Genomic DNA, 27873 nt, shown 5'->3' with positions numbered 1-27873 from the left:
GATAGTGGCTTGCTCAATGAATGCTTCTTGTTATTTTGTACCCCATTTTTCGTATGGGGTACACATTTTAAAATTCACCAAGCTGTCGGCAGAGTGTCCAATACTTTTTATTTTAGACAACCACACATCACATGTTTCGCTAGAAGCAATATCTTATACAAAGAAGAAAGATATTCAAATGCTAAATCTACCTCTATATAGCAGCCACCGCACCAGATATTTGATAGTAATTTCTTCAGGCCTATGAAAGCCTATTATGACGATTTTTGTGATAGCTGGACCACAAACTACGCTGGTCAATCTTTGACAAAATATTAGGTGGGCAGTTTGGTCAGGCGGACATTTGAGAAATCAGATTCACTAGATATAGCCACAGAGGGATTTATAATGTGTGGCATTCATCCATTTGATGAACATCGATTCAATAATAAAGACTTGCCACCTTCCACTGTAACTGATCAATATGAAATGGATACTATTGATCGAAATGACAATGATCTCCACTGTTTTAACTCTTTTGGTGAAGAAGATGTAGAAGGAGCAAACAGAGGTAATGAGCACGCAGGTCAAGCAAGAAGAGAAGAAGAAGAAGAAGAAGAAGAAATTGAAGAAGAAAAAGAAGAAGTAGAAAGAGCACAAACTTGTTTTGAGATTGCAAGTGAAGAAACTGTGAAGAAGAAGAAAAAGGTGAAGAAAAGATAATTAAAGAAATAGATCATACAAAAAATAAAGCTGACATCTTTCCTCCTGTTGTGATCTTCCCTGCATACATTATTCCACTGCCTAAAATCTCAGTATAAACGGTCTGGAAGAAGCTTGAAGTCGATAATATTCACGGAAACTCCAAATGAAGAGGGACTGGAAAGTTTAAAGGAAGAAAAATAAATAAAAAGGAGAATTGAGAAAGAGTAGAACTGCATCAAGACAGCTTTTTGTAAAGAATTCTAAAAAGATGAGGGTTAAACAAACCGTCTATCCTACAAATAATACGGATTCTGAATCTGAATTATCCATACATGATGACTCGAATGTCTCTAATACCCCAGAATCATTTGAATGTGATGTACATTCTGAAAATATGAAATTCAAGTCTGGCGATAAGAGTATACATCTAAGATGAGAGATCATTTAGACTGTATGTTGCCAAAATTAACAAGATTGTTGAGAATGAATATGAGAGTGTCTTTTTTAAAAGAGCTCAGAAGACCATGAGATTCATTAAGACAGAAGAAGAGGCATATTTTGCCTCTTCTTCTGTCTTAATGTCTCATTTGACATTGTTCTTGCAATGCTACTAGCTAAACCAGTACCTAGTAGCATTATAAGATTCAAAAATATGTTATCATTGAGTACAGATGTCAGTGATTTAACCATTGTTTAATTTTTTCAAATGTATGCTATTCTTCGATCTTTTTCACACAGTTTTGTTAGTGTGAATATTCCAAGATTAATCTGCTACTTCTAATGATATATTTATTATTCTACTTTCAGTACATTTAATATACTAATGGTCCAAAAAAATTGTTTTTTTTTATTATTTCCTACTAGGGCAAAGGTACGGATTTACATTTTTTTTTAAAGTTATAAACACTACAAAAATAATTTTGAAGAATTTCCATTTGCCTAATATGATTAAAAAATGTATCAACTTCACTTTCATCAATATTCTGGGTCAATTCAAGCATTAGGAAATTCACTAGAGGTGACAATTAAGAAAGTGCGTACATTTGCCCCCACTTTTATTCATTTTGTGTGGTTACGTGGACTAAGGCGACGTGGAAACTCTTCGGAGAAAAGTAAGAATACTTCTTAGAAAGACATAAACACAATCCATTTAGTATAGGTATTTAGGATGAATTAATGTTACCCTTATACGGCGTGAGAGTTGTCTTGAAGTATAAAAAAGAACAATTTCCGAAATAAATATCGAGAAAATAGACCATAATTTCGTAAGAAGATATTATCTGTGATTATTTTTAATTTCTCTTGCTTCTGTGCTATATATTTATTAAATTAATATCAACAAGTACATATACAGAACAAAAAGCAAACCGAGCCTCAACATCTTTATTGACCTTATATTGAATAATTACAGTGTACAAAAAACCTTCAACTATTAAGAGGAAACGTGAGTCAAACTTTTAGGTCAAGAAAGTAATTTAATAATCTTGCCAATTTAAACAACAAATTTGTTATCGTTATCTGTTTTAATCAGAAATCTTGGTATGTTTTGTCATAAAATGGTTAACATTCATAAACGTTCCGAAGAAATTTTGTAGGGGAAATGATATTACTGTTAATATGTTTAAGTTTGGTTGAATCATTTTGACAAATAAATTTGCATTAATTCCAAACAAATGGTGTAACGCTTACTGTAGTTCCTGAAAAGACCTCCTGAATCAGTCTGTTCTATTCAGTCCTGAACACGACGACCTTACAAGACCTTAATAAGACTGGTTTTGATATATGGGGCTGAAACGTGGACGTTATCTCAAAATGATGAAAGACTTCTTGGTATTTTTGAGGAAAAAATTCTTAGAAAGATTTTTGGGACTGTAATTATTGATGATGTGAAAGAAGATGGAGGGAAGTTGCCAGGAATCGACAGGAGTGGCGACTTCTTTGTGAGCAGGCCAGGATCCACAACGGATTGTCGAGCCAACTTGATGATGATGAGTATTTTCTCTTACACATATGTCTTCTAGCTTGCGCTCACAATATCAGAACCATCTCTTTCTGACTCTTCTTTTATGTCTGCCACAATAACCTCATACATTCGTCGGAGAATTTTCCTTACCCAGCAATTTTTGCTTCATATCGTTTCGTGAGAACCAATGTGTTTCTGGCATATAAGAAAAATGACCCTTGTATTTTGCGCCAGGTTTATTTTTCTTTGCTTTTCCACTAGGTAATCATGAAAAATAAAATGATAAGACTACCAAAATGAATTTAAACCAGGAAGATCGACGATAGATGTTATATATCGGAGTAAATTATAGAAATATAACAGAGAAGTCCATGTAGTATTTAGGAACCAAATGTATCAAATGAGTTAAAGAAACTGACAAAAATGATACTAGAAGAAAAAAAAATACAAGGGTAATGTTTTTTGGGAACTGAGATATATTTTTTTTCTCAATATGAGTAAAAAGTCGGACCACTCCACAGTTTTGTTTGCTTTTCTTAATCTTTATGGAATGCATACTTGCCGGACCAAGAATAGTTGTTTGAGATAAGTTCATTTTTACTTAATATATAAGTGCTTTGGCTGTCGTATTCGATAAAAAATTAGCAGCGGGACTTACGTTTTGCCTCTTTCAGCATTTTAAATCTAAATATTCTGTAAATTAATGGGTTAGTGATAATTTTCAAGTATGTTGCACTCAATGACCGAATTCGGCCATTGACCGAAATTTATACCCACAACGCATTGTGAATTTCGTTTTTCACATCGCGTTTCGGGTATTTTTGACGTGCACAGAACGCGTTGTGGATAATATGCGAAGACTCACAAAGCAAAACTATGAAGGTTGTCGGACACACACGACGATTTTTCGCGTTATGGTCAATACAAATAAACAGAAAGCGAAATTTCTACTTTTATTTTAAAAATATAAATTAAAATACGTAAATAAAAATGATGGCTATAAAAGATGTGAATTTTTTATCTACAAAAAGCAGATAAAAATATGTTTTAAAAACAAAAATTATTAGAACCAAATTTCTTAATTTTTTTCTTCAACTGGCGTAACTTGCATTTACTAAGGTACAAGATTATAATTTCTCGGGAGAGAGAGAGAGGTACATAAAGACTGTACTTAACACATAGTTAAAAAAAATGGAAATATGTACCTACTTTTTTCTCTTTTATGTCCTATATTTATGTGGGCTGTATGCACAATATCAAATAATTGCTCACGATGAACAAAAAAATTTAAAAAATTTATTAAAATCCTTTATAAAAGGTATATATTAAAATCTATCTATCTATATAGCCCTTGCTATCCAATTTTGGACATAGGTCTCCTCTTTCTTCTTCCACGTCTCTCTATTGTAGGCACTTTGTATCCACTTCGGGCCTGCGTGTTTCTTTAAGTCATCTGACCATCGCATTTGTAGTGCATTTATGTATTAAAATAATATATAACGTTTATAAAGGATTTTAATAAATTTTTTGTGATACATGCTATACAGCCAGCTACAGGAACTTAGTTTTCTTGTGGGGTTAGATAATAGTTCTTTGCAGAATCTTTGCAATTCTTGTGTTTATTCAAACCATCCTCGAATTCCCTTTTTAGATTTTCGATTGATTCACACATTGTATTAGAAATTATCAGAAACTATTCGATATGCGATTTCTGTATTTCCTTTTGTGAGAAATCACTATTTAAATGGGAATAAGTCACAATTACAGGTTAAAGTACGTTTATTGACGTTTCAATTTCCACTTCGGAAATCGTTCTCAAAATACAAACGGCCTTCGTAGTTTCGCATTGTGGGTCATCGTAATGGACAGTGGAAGTGTGACGTCACAACTGTCAATTACTTTCCAAACAAAAGTTGAAATGCCCTCAAGACTTTTTAAATTCTATAAAGTTAACATTTTGCTTCCTCTGCTGCTTTTTTTTAAGTATAGTGTTTTTACGATAATACCATCATAATTCAGTGTTCTATTTCTATGAAATATAGTTTAAAAATTTAAATTAAAGACATTCTAACCTTACTTTATTGATACATGCATTTTATTGCTATTTTTATAAAACAACATGCTTTATTATTTACACAACCTTGTAAAATTTTTGTAGTAACTATTAGAATACTTAGATACTGCAAAAAGCGGAAAGATTCTGTAAAAAAAATGAAAAAATAACGAAAAATACAAATTATCCACACTAAACAAGGTTTGTTTGGAAAGTGAAACTGACAGATGTCAATAAAATCTACGTCATCACTTCCACGGTCCATTTATCCACAACGCGTTCTGTGCACGTCAAAAATATCCGAAACGCGATGTGAGAAATAAACGAAATTTACAATGCATTGTGGGTATAAATTTCGGTCAATTGCCAAATTCGGATATTAAGTATAACATATATATTTGATAGATCTTGAAAATATTCTTTTTATCAATACGTTTAGTCGTTTTGTTTGTATTTTTGTACATAGCTTTAGCATGCGCAACTGGGTACAAATTTCAGACTCACAATTCATCTTCTTCAGATGCAAATCCACTAATGGATGTTAGCGATCACATTTTCCATTAATTCTCTATTTCTTGCCTTATGTTTCGGAGCCAGGACATTTTCTTGCGCCCCATTCCTCTCTTGCCTTCAATTTTACCCTCGATTATAAGTTGGAGGAACTGGTATTTTTCATTTCGCATGATGTGACCTAGATACGCCGTTTTCTTTTTCTTGATGGTTTCGAAAAGTTGGCGTTCTTGGTTTATTCTTTTAAGGACATCTATATTTGTGATTTTCGCTGTCCATGGTATTTTTAGGATACGGCGATAGAGCCACATTTCGAAAGCTTCTAATCTGTTTATATCCCTCGTTTTGAGTGTCCAGCCCTCTACGCCATATAGCAGCACTGACCACACGTAGCACTTAGTAAACCTTAGTCTCAGTTGAAGATCGAATTCTGAACAAGTCAGTACCTTCTTGAATTTTACAAAAGCTTGTCGAGCTTGCTCAATGCGATATTTTACTTCCCTGTCCGATGCCCAGTCTTCAAAAAGCCACGATCCCAAGTATTTAAATTTACTCACTCTTTCAATGGACTTAGATGATCATAAATTTGGTTTTTTTGGTATTAATCTCTAATCCCATTCGCTTACTGTATTCTCCCATTATAGTGACAAGTTGTTGAAGATCGACTATGTTGTCACAAATTAAGACACCATCATCAGCATATCGTATGTTGTTGATCAATACTCCATTCACTTTGATTCCCTTCTTTGCATCCTCCAAAGTCTCTTGAAATATAGCTTCCGAATAAATGTTAAATAAAAGAGGGGAAAGCACACATCCCTGTCAAACGCCCCTTCTTATATGTATGGGTTTGGATATAGAATTGTCTATTTTTAACAATGCCGTTTGATGCCAGTACAAATTTTCAATGCATCTTATGTCTTTTTGGTCTATATCAACTTTCTTGAGGATCTGCAAGAACTTGTGGTGTTGGACACGATCAAACGCTTTTTGGTAATCTAAAAAGCATAGGAACACATCCTTCTTCTGATCGTAACAATTTTGGACCAGCACCTGTGTTGCTACTATTGCTTCTCGTGTTCCTAAACCTTGCCTAAACCCGAACTGGGAGTCACTGATGCCCTATTCACATTTTTTGTATAATCTTTGATGTAGTATTTTTAAGAATATCTTTAAAGTGTGACTCATCAGGCTAATGAGTCTGTGATCCTCACATCTTTTTGCATTGACTTTCTTGGGCAGGGGAATAAAGGTAGAGCGTAACCACTGTTGAGGATAGCAGCCAGTTTCATAAATTAAGTTAAATATTTTGTGTAGTGCTGAAATTCCCCTTTCGTCCAGTAATTTGAGTATTTCTGACGGGATTTCATCTGGTCCAGGTCCCTTATTGTTTTTTGAATTTAATATTGCCTTTTCTATCTCCTCTTTGGTGATTGAAGGGCCAGTCAGCTGGTCGTCTGTATAAACTTCACTCATGGGTCTTTCGTCATGGAAGAACTCCTGGATATAATTTTCCCATATATCAATTTTCTCCTTTTCACCCAGCACTATCTGGTTATCCTGATTAACTATGGTAGTTGGTCTTCGTTTTCTGTATATTCCAGCAGACTCCTTAAGCTTTTTATGTAAATTACGGTCGTCGTGCTGTCGTTGTAAATGTTCTAGATCGATACATTGTTGCTTAAGCCATTCATTTTTTGCTATTCTTATTTTTGCTTTTATTTGCCTGTTAATGTTTTCATACATATTGCTGCTATCTCACAATTGGCCAGACTCACAATTGGCATGCCGTTATTTCTGTATATCGTGCTAAAACTATGAACAGTTCAGAAAATAGTTGGAGAGGAGAAGCAGACTTTTGACGCGTACTGAACAGTATATAATTAAGTATTCACGAATAAATAAAAGAGCTATACTTTTGTAAAATATATTTATTTGCGTCACAACCATCTAAAAATACAATCATAAAATATATAAGCGTTCTATAACATTCAATAGAAATAAATACATTTTAGAATAGGTTTAACACAATTTTTATTGTAAAAATTTAGCAAATATCAGGTGCAGTCTACCGTTTCAAGCATTTTGTGAATTTTAAGCTCACATTTATCAAACATTATTATAAAAGTTCACTCAATTAATGCGAGCAGGATCTTTTTGATGTTTGAAGATTCGTCGCTCTGGAAAAGAAGCAGATAAAGTAACAATTCTCAAAACAGCTTTATATAAAACATGTAATTTTGTTATTTAATTAGAAATAAAACTTGAAAGTGCTTAGAAGAATAAAAAATATTTTATTTTTTCCAAAGTAGTTATATTTGACGATATAATATTCGACGACAATATTTGTCACATGGAATGGTGAAGCAATTACCCTGCTAATATATAGAGATGATCAAATCCAGAGCATAAGCTTCCACTGCGATTTTTCTTTTGATTTTGTAGGTACTATTATTTATATTTACCCGAGTCTGAAAGGTGTTTCTTCAAGACGTGAGAATTATTTCTCACATCTGAATGTTTCTCTGTTGTATTGTGTTTTTATTAAAGCGACAATAAAAAATTCATTGAAATTTTACCGCTTTTCTAGCGTCTTAAACGCTTTAGAGTAGGAATCAGTAAATGACCGTCATCGATCTCACTGTATTACTTGACTCTACTTCTACTCTTTATCGTCCGATGAAGCAAATTACCAAAGATGAACCATGTGTACCGTTTTAAAAAATTTATTAGTCTAATTCCTAGTACATATTCAAATTAATGTTGCTCACGCCATCTATCCGCCGAGTGCATTTAAATTACCTCAAGGACGCTACTGTAGTTCCTAATAGCTCCGACAGTCGCCTCAAAATTGAACTCCTCGGCATTCATCTCCCTTTCTCTCTTTAAACGTCCAACAGACAGGACGAAATTCTGTTTGAGTGGTCTCCTCATTTGGGTGGTTTGAGTGACAAATAATAAAGGTTAGCTTTGTTTTAAATTTTTCATTTTATTTCTTTGTCTGAGCTCGTTTCCGTATGAGGGTAAACTATTAAGCCCAATTCATTTTAGTTTTAAAGATCATACAAACAGATTGTATATGAATTTAGAAATAACCAATTGCAACCTCTTCCGACACGAGCAGAAAGGCCTAGATGGTTTGTGTTCTTTCAAATTAAACTGTCTCTGAACTACTTTGGAAAAAACAATATTATAGTGATGTTACATTTGTTACATTCAAAACAAATCATAGCAAAAGTTTGGTTAGTTTGCAAATCATGACTACAAAGTATTAAAATATTAAACTGTTGTGTAAAATATTATATCTATGTGAACAGTGAACAGAGTGAACATCATCAAATACTGCACAAACCCTATTTCGAAAATACCTAAATACCTTACATTTTTCTGAGTATTTCTAGTAAATATTTTTTTAAATATATAATAATCTTTACGAGAACTTAAGAATAAAATTTTAAGTAAACTAGTTAACTTATAATCTATTTCGTTGAAGATTCATAGTCAAATGAAAGTAATTGTGATATTTACTTTTTTGAATGCAATGCTGAACAAGTATACACCTAGCAAAAAAGTACACAGTAATTTTTTTAAAAGAACATTTAAAGAAGTTAACCAATTAAAGTCAATAATGCTTTTGCGTATTTTCCAGTGACGTCATCCTAAAAATAAAAGAATATAAAATTAAATAATTAATACTGATGTTTTGTTAAGCAAAAAATAGTCTTGTCCATTTCATAGTGTTTTTAAAGTAAGCACCGATTTGAAACAAATATCTTTATTTTAGCGTTCAAGCTCAGGAGAGTAAACAGCATATTACCGTTTCATGTTTTAGCCAACTTACAGACACACACTATATAGGGATGAGTGCCTTAAGAACCGGCAAAATAACGCAAAAGATAGAAAACATAATACGTTGTGAAATAAAAAGAGATGCAAGTAGTAGAGGTGGGAAATTATCGATAGAAACCTCTAATTTACATTACATTACATTAGGACTATCGAAAGTTTCCCACGTTTAGACGTTAGCTATGAGCTGGTTGACTTCAGTCATAGTAATACGTATCACGTAATGTGAGTAAAAACAGTTTAAGTATGAGTATGTTTTTATCCAAAATAAAAGTATTGATCAATAATAAACTGTGATTTGAGACATCGCATACACTCTTCTCAATACAGAATTATTATAGCTTGTTATTCTGTATTCGTCAACACAGAATTAATTATCAAATTACTACTAATTAAACTGTTTACTTAAGCTTTGCTTTATTGCCTTCAATCAGTTTTTACTTTATGCGAAATTTAAAAAATGTTAATGTTCGACGTCATACTTGTAATATTATGACTGAAGTCAACTAGCTCATAAGCTAACGTCTAAAGGTGGGAAATTTTCGATAATTCTAATGTAATGTAAAGTAAATTATAGGTTTATATCGATAATTTCCCACCTCTACTACTTTCATCTCTTTTTATTTCACAACGTATTATGTTTTCTATCTTTTGCGTTATTTTGCCGGTTCTTAATGCACTCATCACTGTATATACTACATATATAAAGAGAAATATAGAAATATCTTGAGAACTAAAAGTAACTGAATCATGAAAATTGAAATGAAGGGGTTTTGAAGAGTGACTTATTTAATGAAAATATTTTCATCTATTTGCTACTTCCGGTTATACCGGAAGTAGCTTATAACTTCGTTTTTTTTAACGGGACACTCATATTTTTTAATTTTAGAAATATTCTTGTTATTCTGAACATTTTTTGTTAATACTTCCTTATACCTATTGTATAGGGAAATATACAACATACTTCAATTAATTATACAAGGGAAAACCCAGGGCAAGGGAAGTGGAGGAAGCAGAAGAATATCATGGTTGCATAACTTGAGGGAATGGTGCGGACGCACATCAATCGAACTATTCAGAGCGGCAGCATCTAAAATCAGAATAGCCATGATGATGGCCAACCTCCGTCGCGGAGATGGCACGTAAAGAAGAAGATACCTATTGTGAACCGTTTTTGAGTTATAATGGTTTTTATATGAACATTACACATTTCTACTATATATATAAAGTTCAATATCCTCTAATGTAAATTGAATAAAAGTTTAAATTCTTTAGGAACTTATTAACCAGATACAGCATTATCGTTTACAGTGTAAAGTTGCTTTTTTTATTATACAGGGTGCTGTCAAAATTGGTTTAAAACCGGCATCCTAAATTTTCTCTGCCTCACCCTATATATATATATATATATATATATATATATATATATATATATATATATATATATATATATACTTGGCATGGTATCTTTTGGTAAAAATGGTATAATATTCAAATCCAGATTGATGAACGATGTGTAACTGTTTGACTTCACCTGTAGAATTGGCGATAGATGGTCCACTAGAATTACACTATGGTATCCAAGAGATAGCACAAGACCAAGACGACGTCCAAACGTAAAAAGACTATGGAAATAAGCCGATACAGCATGATGCAGAGAAGCTTATACCAGACAATCGTAGGCAGAAATGAAAAACGACTATGTAAGCAAGGCTGTACCATAATTGGTAGAACGCCGATTTTCATTTTTGTATGTTATACACTGTAATGAGCTTCTAATTAAAAACTACCAAATGGAGATGAAAAAGAAACAATGTAATTATAAATAGAGAAGTAATTATCTCCAGATCCAGACGAAATTAAGGCTGAATAACTAAAATTAGGAACTGAATAATTAAACCGAAATATCACTATGGTGTTTGAGTACAAGGCTTAGTAAAAAAATATTGGAAAAATAGTATGGAGATAGTTGGGAAAAGAAAATTAGAGTTCTAAAGTGTGAGGCAGTCTTGAACGGCTTTTGACAAACTCGGCAAATTGCTCTATATTTAAAATAAAGAGTATTTGACTCTCGTATTTTGCCAGACTGTACATCAAGTCTAAAAACAATGTTTAACAACAGTTACAGGTAAATCCGCTCAAGTTCCAAACAATATAATTAGCTGGGAATAAAGGGTTAGAAATATAGTGGCAAATCAATTCCAGAAAAATCCCATTTAACAGGAAAAAAGATCTAAGAAAAAAAATCTTGGAAGGGTAGCCAAACTCAATTGGAATGGACGGGTCATATCATACAACCATACTGGACAAAAATACTGTTTCAAAATCAAAGGAAGTGGGAAAGATAACAGAAGAGATGGCAAGATAATATCCAACGAGTCGCTGGGAAAAATAAAATACTTTTTTACTTCACACAGAAACAAAAAAACGTTTAAAAATTTTCGTAACTACATCTAGTTTCTTCTTAATAGAGCAAAAAGTAAAAATCCGTAGATTTCTACTAGAGGTTCAAACCCAAAATCCAGATTCTCACCAACGATGAATAAATCATGCATTCCACATAATATCGGGTCATCTAAGTAAGAACCTTTCATGAACTAGCTTTTAATACTCAAAATACGAGTAAATAAACTGTCTTTTCTATATCTTCTTAACAACTTAGAGATCAAGCGCCAATTTCAAAATGTTGCTTGCTTTAAACACATGTTTCTACCACTAGGTTGTACAAACAATTTTGCAAAAATAAAAGAAACGTTTTCACTAAATATATACTTATATATTATCTTCATAGTTTTTAAAATGATTTTTATAAAATGTCTCAAATCCATTTTTAACAAGTTTAATCTAGATGAGTACTATAATAAATGTGTGGCAAGTGTTATATTCAAATTTAAACAAAAATTTTGTCCATCTTAGCCTATTATTGTCAACAAGGTCTTAAGATATTTCCCAGAGCAGTCATCCTAAAAAATAAAAAAAATTGATAGCTCAATATGTTTATTTAAACAGATATGATTTAAGGCTAGTTTACGGTACCTATGTATAAAAATAATTGTAGAACATGACAAGGATATGTTTAGAGGCTTTTAAATTGGATTTAGAAAAGAGGGGACTGTATTTAATATTTTTTTTGCTCAAAATCATAGATGCTAAATGCTAAATAATAAAGAAAATTCCAGGTCGTCCGCCTTTACTGTCAGCTAGGCAAGTTGTGACACCTTTTTTCCATACCTCCCCTCCTTCAAGTACATCAATCCCACCCTTATTGTAAGTATCGCCATTTATTTTCCCACTACCCTGTTCACTCTATTGGAAACTTCATTCTTATTGAGCACCACCATAGAATTTCTAAAGGAACTCTATCAATTAAACATTGCTTCTTCTTGTTCTTATATTTTTATATAGTCAAATTTCTCGTTTTTTTTATGTCACCTCCTACCCTAGTGGAATATTATCATTCCATTTTTTCTGTGAACGACCAGTGTCTTCTTCCAATTGACGGCATATCCCGGACTATTCTAACTACTCTGTTCTCTGTTGTTCAACTGATATGGCATTCTCTTTTTTTTCCTGGCACCTATTCATTAATGTTGTTTATTCTGCATAGGTCTTTAATATTTGCCCAGGTCTGGCCAAAGACGTGGACAAAGAAGTGAGACATCAAGTACAGAAAGCAAATATACTGGCAGGATGCCTTAATAACACTATATGGTGAAACAGGCACATTAAAACTGAGATGAAGTCAAGAATTTATAAAGCCAGTCTAAGACCAATAATGACATGCCTGAGAAACAAGACTTGCATAGCCACAACATAAAGGCTAATGCATACCGCAGAGATGAGAGTTCGAATTACGAAGTGCATAAAAATTTATTGATTTAGTTCGAAATATAAACAGATTTTGTAGGGAACTCGAGATAACTTTGAATTATAGAGAGGTTCGAATTATCGCAGGTTTGAATTAACGCAAGTCGACACTATATATATATATATATATATATATATATATATATATATATATATATTGATTTATAGTATCAGCAATCGGTCAGGAAATAAAATTCTATTTGTTCAGTCTCAATATTTCGTCACGATTTTGTGACTTCTTCAGGAGAAATCTGTAAATTTATTAGAATCATTAATTATTATGTGTAAACAAAGTGAATATTTTAATACTTACAACTATAAGAATAAAAATTTAAATTTTTTTAGCATATCTAAATAAATGACATATTTGTTTGATTTTATTTAGGAGTTATGGTAACCGCATTATTTTATAGAGTGAATTCCCATTGTACAATTTTTAGTGAGTCGGTTAAAATAAACAATTACTATGACACTATTATCCATATTATAAAGTGGAAAGATGGAATTAATAGTACAGAATTGAGAAAGAATCAGGAACACGATAAATTGATCTATAAAATGTAATTGATGGTATGTAGTCAGTTATTGCAATACTGATATTTAGGAATGTAATAAAATTTTTTGGTACAGTTAAACATAAACTTAGTAATTCTCTAGTAACTGTACCAAAAAATTTTATTACATTCCTAAATATCAGTATTGCAATAACTGACTACATACCATCAATTACATTTTATAGATCAGTTTATCGTGTTCCTGATTCTTTCTCAATTCTGTACTATTAATTCCATCTTTCCACTTTATAATATGTATAATAGTGTCATAGTAATTGTTTCTTTTAACCGACTCACTAAAAATTGTATAATGGGAATTCACTCTATAAAATATTGCGGTTACCATAACTCCTAAATAAAATCAAACAAATATGTCATTTATTTAGATATGTTAAATAAAATTTAAATTTTTATTCTTATACTTGTAAATATTAAAATATTCACTTTGTTTACACATAATAATTAATGATTCTAATAAATTTACAGTTTTCTCCTGAAGAAGTCACAAAATCGTGACGAAATATTGAGACTGAACAAATAGAGTTTTATTTCCTGACCGATTGCTGATACTATAAATCAATATTTAAAACAGTACGGTCGAAAAATAATTTGAATATATATATATATATATATATATATATATATATATATATATATATATATATATATATATATATATATATATATATAAGAATAAGAAAAAAGAAGTACTTGTGACTCGTTTGGAACAAATATATAACTGTTTTGGATGGGTTGGAGTCAATAATAGGGCTATTGGTTAACTTTTTTTATTCTCGAGCTTTCAATTGTGTTTACAATTATTATCAAGAGCTAAAAAAGACAAAATATTTACAAGGTTGAACTAAAAAGAAAAAACAATTTTTGTTAACTTACCAAATAAAAATTAGTTTGGTAAGTAAAAATCACTGCTTACATGTTCAAAATATTTAATACAATATTTGTATTAAATATTTTGAACATGTAAGCAGTGATTTTTACTTACCAAACTAATTTTTATTTGGTAAGTTAACAAAAATTGTTTTTTCTTTTTAGTTCAACCTTGTAAGTATTTTGTCTTTTTTAGCTCTTGATAATAATTGTAAACACAATTGAAAGCTCGAGAATAAAAAAAGTTAACCAATAACCCTATTATTGACTCCAACCCATCCAAAACAGTTATATATATATATATATATATATATATATATATATATATATATATATATATATAATATATATATTTGCGAATTTTAAAGAACATGACTCGAAAGAAAGAAGAATTTGTTAGAAGAGACTCAAAAAAAGCATCCTTAAAACGTTTGCTCTCAAAGCATCATAAATAATGTAACATTATTTATCTAATATTTAGCTAGTACCAGTATATATATAACTTACGGTGCCGAAACGTTGACCATGACAAGGAGAACAGTTCAAAAGATCCGTGTGTGTCAAAGGGCGATGGAGCGTGCTATGTTGGGCGTTTCACTACGAGACAAGATCCCAAATCGCCAGCTACGACAAAGAACAGGAGTGGCTGATGCAGTAGAGAGAGTAGCAACACTAAAATGGAACTGGGCAGGCCACGTGGCTCGAATGACAGACAATAGATGGACAAAGCGGATACTGGAATGGAGACCAAGAGATGATGCCTACCGAAGTAGAGGTCGTCCACCAACACGTTGGACTGACGATCTAAAACGTTGTCATAGGAATTGGATGCAAGAGGCACAAGATCGAAATAGATGGAAAATTATGAGGGAGATCTATGTCCAGCAGTGGATAAGCGAAGATTGAATGATGATGATGACCAGTATATATTTTTTTGTTTTTGTAATACTTATATCTTTCCTTACTTTATAGTTTTGTATTAGTAACAAAGAGAAGAAGAAAGTGATTCAATCTAAGTTAGATATAGTAAACTACATTCCCTACTTACCGACACCCGCTCGTACAAAGTCTTAGCGTATTTGGCCTCATAGGCTTCTTTAATATCTTCAAGATCTATTTCTGATCTAGATACTATAATTCTGATAAGTGTTTTGTCGTCTGTGCCCATACCAGCCATTGCGTCGTGGAGTTTGGTGGCCAAGTACACGGGTTTGTCTCGAATTGACGTTACTAAGCTCAAGTAAGCCTTTTTGGTGCTTCCTGAAATAGGAAAATATGTATTAAATATGTATTTAAATTTAAATGAGACTACGTATGTGTGTTTGGAAAAGTTTTTAGTACATATTTACATATTTTGCTTTTAATATCTTTTATTACTCATTATAATATGGCCTTACAGTATATTATTTTATTATAATATGATCTCATTTAATTATATTTTGGAATTACTTATGATTGTGACTATACATTATATTTTTTTAAATTTTTACTTTCAAACTGGCTAACGCATTTATCTACCAATTCAACTATACATCTAATTTATTGCATATCTCAATAAAGCGATGCATACGTAGGTGGTTCGATAAGTGCTTAGCCTCACCGCCCGATGGCGCCACTATCTCAAGCGAAATCCACTGTCGTGTAATACATACATTCTCGTAGACGACTAATGTCAAAATTTCAGCCGAATTGGACCCGTAGTTTTGTTTCGACCGCATGTGAAAGCGGGCGTGTCCGCAGATTTTAGAAAAATGGAAAAAGAGCAATATCGGCCGGTGATTCTTGTTTTTGCAAGGGAAATCGCATATGCTCTGTACGGTTACTCTTCTCCTTCGATGGCAACCCTCAAAAATTAGTTTAACGAGTTTCAACGTGGTCACACGTCGGTCTTTGATGAGTCACGCCCAGGTGCCTCGAAATCGTCTACCAAGAAGGATAATGTGACAAAAATCCACGATCTCATATTGACAGATTGCCGACTGAAGGTACGCGAGATAGCTGAGGCAGTAGGCATCTTAAAAGACTGAGTATGTCATATCCTGCGAGAAATTTTGGGCATGAGAAAGCTGCCGGCGCGATGATTGCCGCGTTTGCTCACTCCGGACATTAAACATAACCATGAGACCACTTCAGAGCAGTGTTTGGTGCTATTTAAGCGCAATCCGAAGGGGTTTTTACATTGTTGGTAACCATTGACGAAATATGAATCCATTGGTACACACCAGGGACCAAAAAACAGTCAAAACAGTTGCGACACTCAACGAACATGCTCCGAAGGAGGCGAAGACTGTCCTATCGGCCGAAAAGGTGATGTCCACCATTTTCTGGGATTCACAAGGGGACATCTACATTGGCTACCTGGAGAAGGGAAAAACGGTCACAGGGCTCTACTACGCCAAATTATTGAGCCGAATTACTGAAAAAACGACCCAATTCAGCGAAGAAAAATGGGCTCTTCCACCATGACAAAGAACCGGCTCATACCTCCGCCGTCTTCATGGCAAAATTGGTCGAATTGGGCTATGAACTCTTGCCACATCCACCATATTCTTTAATTGGTCCTGTGTGACTTCTTTTTGTTTCCAAACTTTTGTGTGAAAAAAAGCTGGAGTTACAATTTTAAAAGTTTATTTATTACGGTACGTTTCCCTAAATCTTAGACCACCGAAGTAGGAAGGTCTGTCCCTACACAGAGAAACAGGGCAGTAGTAGTAGTAGTTAACGAGCCCTCGAGATAAGCAAATCTACAGTTAAGCGTCCAAGATGCCGATTCTTCCATTAAACGCGTCTATAGCGATTTTTCTACCATATACCACATTCAAAAAGTAAGTTAGTTTTATTGCATTGACAATAATTTATAAGTTGTGCCAAGTGTTTTCTTATTTTGAATCATATATATTTTATTTCCGCATTTATTCTTCTTCTTCTTCTTAAAGTGCCTATCCGTTCCGGATATTGGCGATCATCACGACTTTCTTTACTTTGTTTATTGCAGCGCGGAACAGTTCAGTGGTAGTCGTGTTATACCACTTTCGTAAATTTTGAAGCCAGGAAATGCGTCTTCTTTCCGGTCCTCTCTTACCATTTACCTTCCCCTGGAGAATCAGCTGGAGAAGGCCGTAACGTTCTTGATTTCTCATTACGTGTCCTAGATATTCCAACTTTTTAGTTTTGACGGTCATGAGAATTTCACATTCTTTCCCCATTCTACGCAGGACCCCCACATTAGTAACTCTGTCGACCCAGGATATACGTAAGATGCGCCTATAACACCACATTTCGAAAGCTTCGAGCCGATTCATAGATGCAACAGTCAGTGTCCACGCTTCCATTCCGTAGAGCAGAACTGTGAACATGTAGCAGTTCAATAGACGGCATTTTGTTTTTAATCATATGTCTCGACTGTTGAAAATGGTTCTCATTCTAACGAATGCTGCTTTTGCTTTTATTATTTGCTGTTTAATTTCTGTTGAGTGGTCCCATTGGCTATTTAAATTGGTGCCTAGATATGTATATTGCTCGACTCTTTCGATATTGTGTTGGTTGATTGTAAGTTGAGCGTTTAGTATTGGTTTTTTACTAATTGTCATAAATTTGGTTTTCTTTATGTTAAGAGCTAGTCCGTATCTGTTGCTGACTTCTGTTATGCGATTTGTTAATATCTGTAAGTCATTCAGATTATCGGCAAAAACTATAGTGTCATCTGCATATCTAATGTTATTCAACCATTCACCTTTTATTAGTACTCCTTTCGCACAACCGTCTAAAGCTTCCTTAAATACCCATTCAGAATAAATATTGAACAACAATGGAGACAAAATACAGCCCTGTTGTACTCCACGTTCTATTGCAATTTAATCAGTTAACTGGTCTTCTATTTTGATTTTGGTCGTTTGATTGTAGTAAATGTTTCTGATAATTCTAAGATCTTTGTTGTCAATTCCAATTTCTTGCATTAGAGTCATTAACTTGTCATGTTTTACTCCGTCAAATGCCTTCTGGTAATCTATAATGCATACGCATATGTCACAATTCACATCCCTGCATGTCTGAAATAGCACCTGTACAGCAAAAAGGGCCTCCCGTGTTCCCAGAGCATCACGAAATCCGAATTGTGTTCTTGTTAGTTGTTCGTCACATTTTGTATATATTCTTTTGTGAATGACCTTTAGAAATGTTTTAAGTAAATGGCTCATAAGGCTTATAATTCTATAGTCTTCGCACTTTCTCGCATTGGGTTTTTTTGGAAGATTTATAAAAGTTGACACTAACCACTCTTGGGGAACCACGCCCGTATCATATATACTGTTAAATATATTTGTCAACCATTTTATGCCATCATAGTCCATAAGTTTTAAGAATTCTGAGTGAAAATTATCAGGGCCTACTGCTTTACCATCTTTGGTGCTTTTGATGGCATATTTTACTTCTTCGACTGTAAATGGTGGTCCAGATTCGCAATTGGTGTTTGTTGTAATACCAGTGTTACTTCTTATATCTTCAAAAGTTTTTTCTACGTATTTAATCCAAATATCTCTTTTATGCTCTATTTCCAGTACTATGTTTCCCTGATTATCTGTCAGGAATCCAGTGTTCTTGTGTTTATATAAGCCTGCCGCTTCTTTAAACTTTTTATGGAGGTTAAATGAATCATGTTTTTCTTGTAATGGAATGGAAAATTATGAATGGAATATAATATCGTTCAAATGTCTGCCGCACGATGACCCGCATCTAAAATGTATAATTTTCCATGCTCTGGTGCATAAATCAGGCTGAATTTGACCGATGGCATGAGTTATGTTGGCTTTGGGGGCCGCTGTGGTTTATGACTTGATCGCATAGATCGGCGATTTACGAAAATCGCACAAGAAGGAGTCTAACTGAGTCAAATCGCAGGATATTAGTGTCGAGTTGACATCTCCTGCACGTAAGATTACCATGTGGCATGAAACAACATGTCTTTGGTCTCCATATCATCCAATTTATACCAAAAGAAGTTGGTAATCATAACGACTTATAGGACTGTCTGTTGGCAATGATGGTCTGTTCGCTATGGAAGAGGAACTCTAGTTACTAGCACTTTCTTCAAATTGCCATCAATATTGTAAGAAAACAGATTAATTTTATCATGATTAATGGGAGATTTGGAAATGCAATATTTTGAGATACGAGATATCCCAGTGCAGACATAAAATTGGATCACAATCTACTGGTGGACAAAGTTCTTCTTAAAATAAAAAAAAAAAACAACCAAAACAGAACAGTATGATTTAAGAATAATTTAAGATATACAGAATAAACAAGAAATACACTATGTAGAGCAAAAAATTACTAATGTGACTAGTAGGAAAGCACAATGGATATAGAAAATGACATCGCAACACTAAATGATATGAATCGAATACATATAAATAAAATGTATTTAATATTATTTATAAATATTATTTGGGAAAAAGGAAAACGAAAAAGTAACTGTCGATGAATGGATCTTAACTGTACCCTTGGCGGACATATTTTTGTCACTTTGGCGAACTTTGTTTATGCGACTTCTTCTATTGACTCTATTGATCATCTTTTTCTAAGCTGTGTATCCAATCCATTCGTTTTGTATCCTCGGTACACATAAGACAATTCTCATAATATAAATAAGGAACGTATACATATATGACATATTCTATGTATTTCATTCTTAGATAAGGAAAGAGAGGAGACGCGTAATCGTATGGAATTGACTATTGACTGAAGCCGGCACCAGAAAGGTTGCCAGGTCATATTTTATTTCTTCAGTAGATTGAGAATAATGGATATATATCAATAAATAGATTTTTTCATAATGATCACTTTTTGAACATGATCTTATCTCATCAAAACTGGGCCCACTTTGCAAAGGTTTATTAAATGAGCGTTACCTGTCCTCTCTCTTTCCTTGTCTAAGATTTCAGTGTTCAAAAAACGTACCTGGATAGTTTAAGTCAATAACATTATGTAAACATGGAACCTAAATGGACGACATATTTGATTTAGTGTTCAAACATGTACTTGGATATTTTAAGTCATCAGCAAATAGGACCAAACAGATTTTATCAGCAAGTTTTATGCCTCTGGAATGTAGGAAGTTCAGAAAAATATTTGTTAAAACCATAAAAAAATAACGCTGTTTATCAATAAAGTACATTACAAAGATTAATGGAAATATACTACTAGGTAAACGTACATCTGGAAAATATGTAATGCTGGAACGCTACAGTCTTTCTGATAACAAACAACTAAGGGGTTTATAAAACTAGCGTTTTCTTAATCTTATTGACCCTTTATTTGATACTTAAAAATACAAATAATGAAAAATAATCATGTTGACTACTACAATATACCGTTTATCCGATTAATACTGTTAGACATGCTTTTCCAGCCTTGCGTGCCACAACGACCGCATAATTGACATTCCGTTTTAAAGAAATAACGGAAACATCATGTGACTTCTCCAAATTGCTTATTGATCTACTTTTCTCCGGAAATAAAATTGAATTTAGATTTCCTGACTAGGTATCTGCCAATCAGACAGGAAAGCAATTATTAATACAATTAATGTGAATTATAAATCATCAAAAAGTGGCGGAGTTATCTCGCTCTTTTCGGTGTTTTTATTTAGTCTGATGAAACTGAATAAGTTGCTAGGATTTTATTTTGTTGTCTTTTTTGAAATAGAGAACCTTAATTATTTTTCTTGGGTCTTTAGTGTATTATCATTCCAGCGTTTTCGGTGATTTTGAGTGGAATACAAAATCAAACATGGAAGGCCAACGAATGTCTCCTAATCATTTCACACTCAAATGGTTAGCGTACAAAGCCTCAGTATCTGATGAGACTACGAGAGGCCGAAATGATGTCATAACGTTGTGTTGTTTACCAATTCGAACACGAGAGATTGACAAATTATGCTCCTACGCCATATACTGGTTTAATACATAAAAGCGGTAGCAAACTTTTACTAGAAGATGTAAACTTTTACACATTTCGTATAGGGCAAAGGGCAGGAAACGATATTATTAAATTGTTTTCGTACATGGCTATCAAAGTAGATGGCATCTTTTCACCCTAACCACTTGAGTGGGAAACAATTAGGAAACAATTGTTGGCCTTCCGTGTTTGATATTGTATTCAGCCCCAGTGTCTGATGAGGCCATGGGATGCCTAAATGACGTCATAACACTGTGTTGAATACCAAATCAAACATGATAGATGACGAAAGTAATTTCATATAATTATTATGACGTACCTGAAAATTCATTGTCGATGGCATCTTCAATGGAATGTCCGATCATACTTTCGTATTCGTCGAAAATGAGTTTAAGTTGTCTTTTATTTTTTAGGCAAAGAATGGAATTGAAAACAGATTCTTCGGTTCCCCAGGACGATTCACCGGCATCGTATAGTGCTTGGGCATCGGCAATGGCTGCGTTTTTGTCAACCAACCCAGAGTCGTCTCTACCACCCTAAAATAAAAGTCGGTTAAATAAAAATATTAAGAATGCATAAAAACAAAAATACAAAAAACATATTCTTATACGATAAAGAAACCATACCAAACGTATTTAGTAAGTACAAAAATTTTCAGGAAAAGTCCACAGTAATGGATAAAGAACAAGAATTAAATTTATTTAAATTATACTTATCCAGATTTTCTTCAAGATAATATTATGTTTAATCATATAAAAAATAAATATATTAATAGAGTATATTCCCTACTTACAAAAATATTATTTTTTATGTATCTGTTAAATTATTCTTAATACATACCGTGGACAAAGAAACGAGAAGTCTCTGTAACGTGCCTGACTCATCACCTCTAATGGCGTCTTCTAAAGAAGTTTCATACACTGAAAGAAAAAAGTTTTATTCTATTGTCTGGACAGATAATATAATAACTAACTTATCTAACTAACTAATATCTAACTTATTTAATTTTTTTATTTAAATATTAGTGGTAATTTGAGTCCGTGTCAGATGGTCAAATTTGATCAAACTAGTTTGAAAAAACCAACAAATTGACAGCATATGACGTCACATCTTGAGTTTGATAAAATCCTCTAAAAATAGAGGATCTTCTACTTTTCAAGGTCAGTTTGTTTGGTCAAGAAGCTGTTTATATAATGTCAAGCATCCATATTATTATAACAATCCTTTCAGGATTTATTGACAATATACAATTTACAAAAATATTTGACATTCTGAGACGGATGTTATGCAACTAACGTTATTTTTATATTTAATGTAAACAGATTTTACGTATTGCTGCTAATAAAACTATAACAAAAAAAAGGTTAAAAATACTATAGGGGCAGGGCAAGGTAAACACTTCTGAGTCTAGGCCGAACAAGGAGAAAAAGTTCGGGTTCATTCGGAAAAATATTCCCATGAGATTTTCACTTTCCTGAGATATCCCAAAATAAGATACAAGAGGTCTCCAAGTGAAAAATTTTTTTAAACAATTTTTTTTAAACAATAAATTTTTTCTCCCCGGATAATCTTTTTTTTAGGTTTTTGTAATATTCTAAATAAAATAAGTGTCTTGTAATTTTTTTCTAAACTTGATTGTTTCCGAGTTGTTAACGATTAAAAAATGACGAAAACGCAAAATTGCGATTTTCAAGGCTCAAAAAAACAAGTAAAAAATATGATAGATATGAAAGATATTCTTTTGTTTTTGATAAAATAGACTAAACTATGCATAAGGTGGTTGTTTGGTAATTTTAGTAGCTTTACCACCGACGCAGCTAGTCCGAACACTTGAAAAAAAAAATGGAGAGATAGAGGAGTAACACCTCCATAAAAATCCAGTTTTCAACTGACCGCAGCTGATAGGGCGTGGAGTATAAGCGAAGCAAAAGCTAATGGTCCAAAAAGCAAATGCGAAAGGGCAAATGAGCCAGTTACGAACTCTGGGTTAAACTAGACTTCGTAGCCTGGGAAAACAGTCAGAAAACTTATACAAGAAATCAATGCGTCCTTCTGAAAAAGTAGTTGGGGCATGAGACCAGCATCTCCTTACTAAAAAAAAACGGAAATGGTGGCAATCCTAGGAGTAAGCTTCCTAGAAGCCTTCTTCTTCTTGGTACCGTTATCGATCGTTGGATATCATGTTTGCTACATGCTGAGTAATGTATTTATAGAAGAAATAAACGTATTCCTTAAACATGTGTTGAAGTTGTCTTCGAAGAATAAGTTAAATGGAGTTCTAACATCACACCTATCCGGATATCTCCAAACACTAGTTCCAACATCACAGATGATGATGGTGTTATCGGACCTAATTATAACTTATTTAGATGCTAAGAAGTTTATATTTACATTTAATATTGAATCGATAAAAAAATTTAGTGTTTTTAATATTATAACTTAAATTAACACATCTTTAATATTAACACAGTTCTGGAACCACTTTCTTGTGGCATGTTTAATTTAAATATAATGTTTATATGATATTAAGCCACAATTATTGATTGTAATGAAAATTACACTAATGTTTGACGTTTTGAATTTCACTCCAAAAATCGTTTCGAAAAAAATAAAAAAAAAACAAATTATTTAAAAAAAATGTGAGGAACTGTATCAAGTTCTTATTAGGTTATGTATTTTTAAAATTGATTGGATTGACATGCTTGGCCTTTCTCTTGTAGACAACAGCTTGCTTATGGTTGAAAAAATCTGAGGGTGGTGTTCTTACTCTAGGAATATCAAATTTTGACTGATTTTTATGTTTTTTTTTTGTGTTATACGTTGTACGTTGTGTTCTATAATCGCGATTGAAACTGAATGTAGAGGGCAGATCGATTGCAGTGTTATGGCCGATATAAATGGTATAAACAAATATAACAGTCTAATGTTTACCATTGCTTTTGCATGTTTAGTTTGGTTGAAGACGAGTTATTTTTATCATTTAAAAATGGAAATTAGCCTAATAATATCTTTGAGTACTGTGGTGAAGCCAAGAGACCATTGGTTGAAGGGGAAGCAGTTTTCAAGTGATGAATTCTTAAATTTTAACTTTAATGTTTGGTACTGGTTTGTGTATTAATGAATCCAGAATCTTTGTGTATACCAGGGAACCCAGAGTATAATGTTCTGTGTAATGTTTGTCTTACTAATATATGCAATATTTTATATTATGTCTTATGTTTTTAATATGTTAATTTTTATTTTATACTATTTTTTGACATATGTAAGTACTTTATTGTATATTAACATAAATAAATAACTTGAACTTGACTTTATTGTAAGATAGTTCATTTGATTACATGAAATCAACCTTAACTTGGAAAGTCACCAGTCAAAAAAGATCATAGCACATGATTTGTCTTTAAAAGATTCCATAATAAATCATGAGGAAAAAACCTCATGATACTATCCCAACATGGTAAGTATTTGTATTTCTGTTATTCAAGAAAATAAATTATGTATTCTCAGTACGTTATTGACTTAATGATAGTGGTAATTTTTTTTATTGATTTCCTCTTTTTCCTCAAGTTTTCCAGTTTAGTAAAGAGAAATAGGGAAATATCTTTTGTCGATCTTGAATTGCATCGAGGAACAGAACAATATCGATTTGATTTAAAATACTTTAACGTAGTCACAGAATATTGCTTTATAAAGAATATTCTTTGGCAATATACTGTGACGTAGTCATAATGCTGAAATTTACTAAACAAATTTAATAATTCTATTCAAATCAACAGCTGTCTGGTTTGTTTATATCACTTTTAGTAGTTTAAATTTATTCCGCCAGAGGTCAGATACTTTGTTTTCAATCGCGAATTCGCAAGTTGTGTAGTCTAAGTTTGTGTTAGATAGCGCTCTGTCTAACACTGTTAGATTGTCGTGTATTATGTGTTGCATATGTATTGTGTATAAGTTGTAGGTGACATTTCTCCGACTTCCTATTACTCCGTGGTTGTTGGCATATTCTTGTTATTGACTTCTTCTTTTGGGCTGCTGATTAGTTTGCTACACATTTTTCTTCGTTAAGTAGGCTGCTTTTTCCATTTTTCCTTTTTTCATGTCTGTTTCTTTCATGATTATTGATGCATCTGTACTCTGTGCTTGTTGTTCCAGGCATGTTTGCATATCTAAGATTTGTCGAAGTCTCTCTTAATGTATGTTTTATGTTTGTTTATCCTGACACTTAGTGGTCTTGCGGTTTCTCCTATGTAAAAATTTTTGCGTTCACAAGGCATTTTATAGACGTAATTTTTCTATCTTTCTTGTGTGTTGTTGGGTTTGGTTTTGGACATGTTAGATCTCAGCGTGTTGGTTGTTTTGAATGTTGTTGTGATGTTGTACTTGATTCCTATCCTTCTCAATTTTTCGGTAGCAGGCTTATCAGTAGTAAAGTGCAGTAAGTAAACGGCTTATGCATCGCCCCTTTGCAATCTATATTCTTTTTCCTACGCGTGATTACATATTTGAGATTTTCCAAATTCTCTTTTTGATATAACATTGATGTTTTTGTTTACTTATTCTAACATTTAATGATCTTGATTCACCTAAACAAAAATTTTCGCATTCACAATTCTTTCTTTTTTCTTCTTCGTTTTTCGGTTTGCATTGACCAAGAACTCCTTTCTTATGAAGCGCCCACCAAAGTATCTCTCGAATTGTCTCACATATTTTCATGGTGTGAATAAGTAGTTTTATGGCTAAGTAGTTTATGTATTGTTGTTACCATTGTTTTTGTAAATTGCTTCTCATAATTCTATTAAATAAACCTGTTAGCCAACTTACTCTTCTCTCCTAAAGCTGTCCACACTTACCCAGGAATATTATCGGGCTTAACTGCTTTTCCTTTCTTTTTTTTTGAATTGCTTGAGTCACCTCTTCGTTTTTTATTTTGGTAAACATAGCTCAACTGGTTTTTTATCAAATTCTTCATTTAATAAATTGACAAAGTACTTTTTCCATGTCTTTTTGACATCCTTTTCGTGAATTACTATTAAATTATTTTTATCTTGGATACGTCTAATCCGATTGAAATATTGTGCTTTATTTGCTTCTTGTTTGGCCATTTTATATATCTTTATAACTAATATAATTTATATAACTAATAAAACTATTGTAAAAACTAAAAATACTCAACGACATTTCACAGGCTGTTAAACCAGAAATCTTTGTCGTATTTTTCTCGTGTAAAACAGTTGATCCATTTTTTTTATACATATCTATATGTCTTCCGGGCTTGACATAAACAAAAAAAAATTACGACTATTTACTACACGCATAATTTAATTCTACATGAATGAAATATATCAAGAGGCAGATCTAACCGCCTTTTTTTCAAGGCTGTGCAACGTAGGAACCGGAGAAAAAGGGCAAGGACAAGATGAAAAGGGTAAGGGCCGATCGTTACAGGATATAGGACGGTACGTAATCAATAAGACGTTTTTGGGAATCAACAGCCCTAGAAATTGGATTTCAGGAGATTTGTTTGTTTTTATGTTTTTGTGTAGATAGTTTTTGCTACGTTTATGTGATGTTGATAAACAGATACGACTTGTACAAAGAAGATTAAGAAAATTGGGTCAGCAATAAAAGAGAAAAAGGTTAAAGTGATTTAAGACGCCTCTCGATTAGTACGGAATTTTAAAAAATAAACTGTTTTGAAAATTGTTTGTTTTCAAATGTTATTATAGTTTTTATAACATATTTACAGCATTCATTTATATTCAAAATATTTTTAATAAATATTTTAGTATTTTGACAATTCGAAAACACATTAGCAATTCTTTTCCTTTATATAAATTGTAATAAAACCTAGTGACTATAAAAACAAAATGCTTACCCATTCACTAGACCTGTGACTAGCTGATATAGGGTTCCAGAATTCTGGAATGGGGATAATGTAGCCATGGAAGAGGTTTATAACAGAAAGCTAAATATTCTAAGCAATGTAATATTTCATAAAATTTATTTAAGAGTTCAAACACAAAAATACAAGGTAGTCTATAGAAAATACTATAATGTATATTTCAATAACTTTTTGTTGACCTTAATACGAGCATGACCTCCAAAGCAATTCTAGCGTAAATTTATTATGAGGTAAATGGGTTTAAAAACGGTGTAAACTATTGTACGCAGAAACCATTAATAACCGTGTATATAGTGAATAAGTGCCATGATCCATCGGCGGGACTATTACGAAGAAACTGGAACATTTATTACATATAAAAAAAATGAATTATATAATCCAACTATTATTATCTACCTTCCGAAATTGGATGGGCATTCAAACCAGTATTAAAATTTCACACTAAAGCAAACTCTACTTTTATATCGACCAGAAAGTAATTTAAAGGAAAATTTAGTAGAAGCAATAATAGGAGCTACAGCAGTGCAAAAAAAGTTGTGTCAAATCAAGATGTCTTACGCCAAGTTCACTGCAAACATTGAAGTGGATGATTAAGAGAAGAATAAAAAGAAGGCATATTAGTCGTCGGAGTGCATCTAATAGATAACAT

The 27873-nt window shown here is 32.6% G+C and overlaps 1 protein-coding gene across 3 annotated transcripts in view; it reads right to left on the bottom strand.

Moving 5' to 3' along the window:
• Positions 1 to 7125: 7125 nt before the first annotated feature.
• LOC140436491 (annexin B9-like) overlaps positions 7126 to 27873 on the bottom strand; it is a 34172-nt gene continuing 13424 nt past the window's right edge. The window contains exons 4-7 of one of the 3 annotated variants that reach the window (XM_072525351.1): positions 22163 to 22242; positions 21642 to 21858; positions 15414 to 15625; positions 7126 to 8869 (exon numbers count right to left, since the gene is read on the bottom strand). In XM_072525351.1, coding sequence (XP_072381452.1) covers positions 8819 to 8869; positions 15414 to 15625; positions 21642 to 21858; positions 22163 to 22242 — 560 coding nt within the window. In that variant the 3' untranslated portion in view covers positions 7126 to 8818. Of the gene's footprint in view, positions 8870 to 10346; positions 12020 to 15413; positions 15626 to 21641; positions 21859 to 22162; positions 22243 to 27873 lie in introns of those variants that run through there. The other 2 variants (XM_072525353.1, XM_072525352.1) reach the window with 2 other exon arrangements.

Source organism: Diabrotica undecimpunctata, chromosome 3 (assembly GCF_040954645.1).
Source record: "Diabrotica undecimpunctata isolate CICGRU chromosome 3, icDiaUnde3, whole genome shotgun sequence".
NCBI lineage: Eukaryota > Metazoa > Arthropoda > Insecta > Coleoptera > Chrysomelidae > Diabrotica > Diabrotica undecimpunctata.
This window is presented reverse-complemented; position numbering and strand designations above follow the sequence as displayed.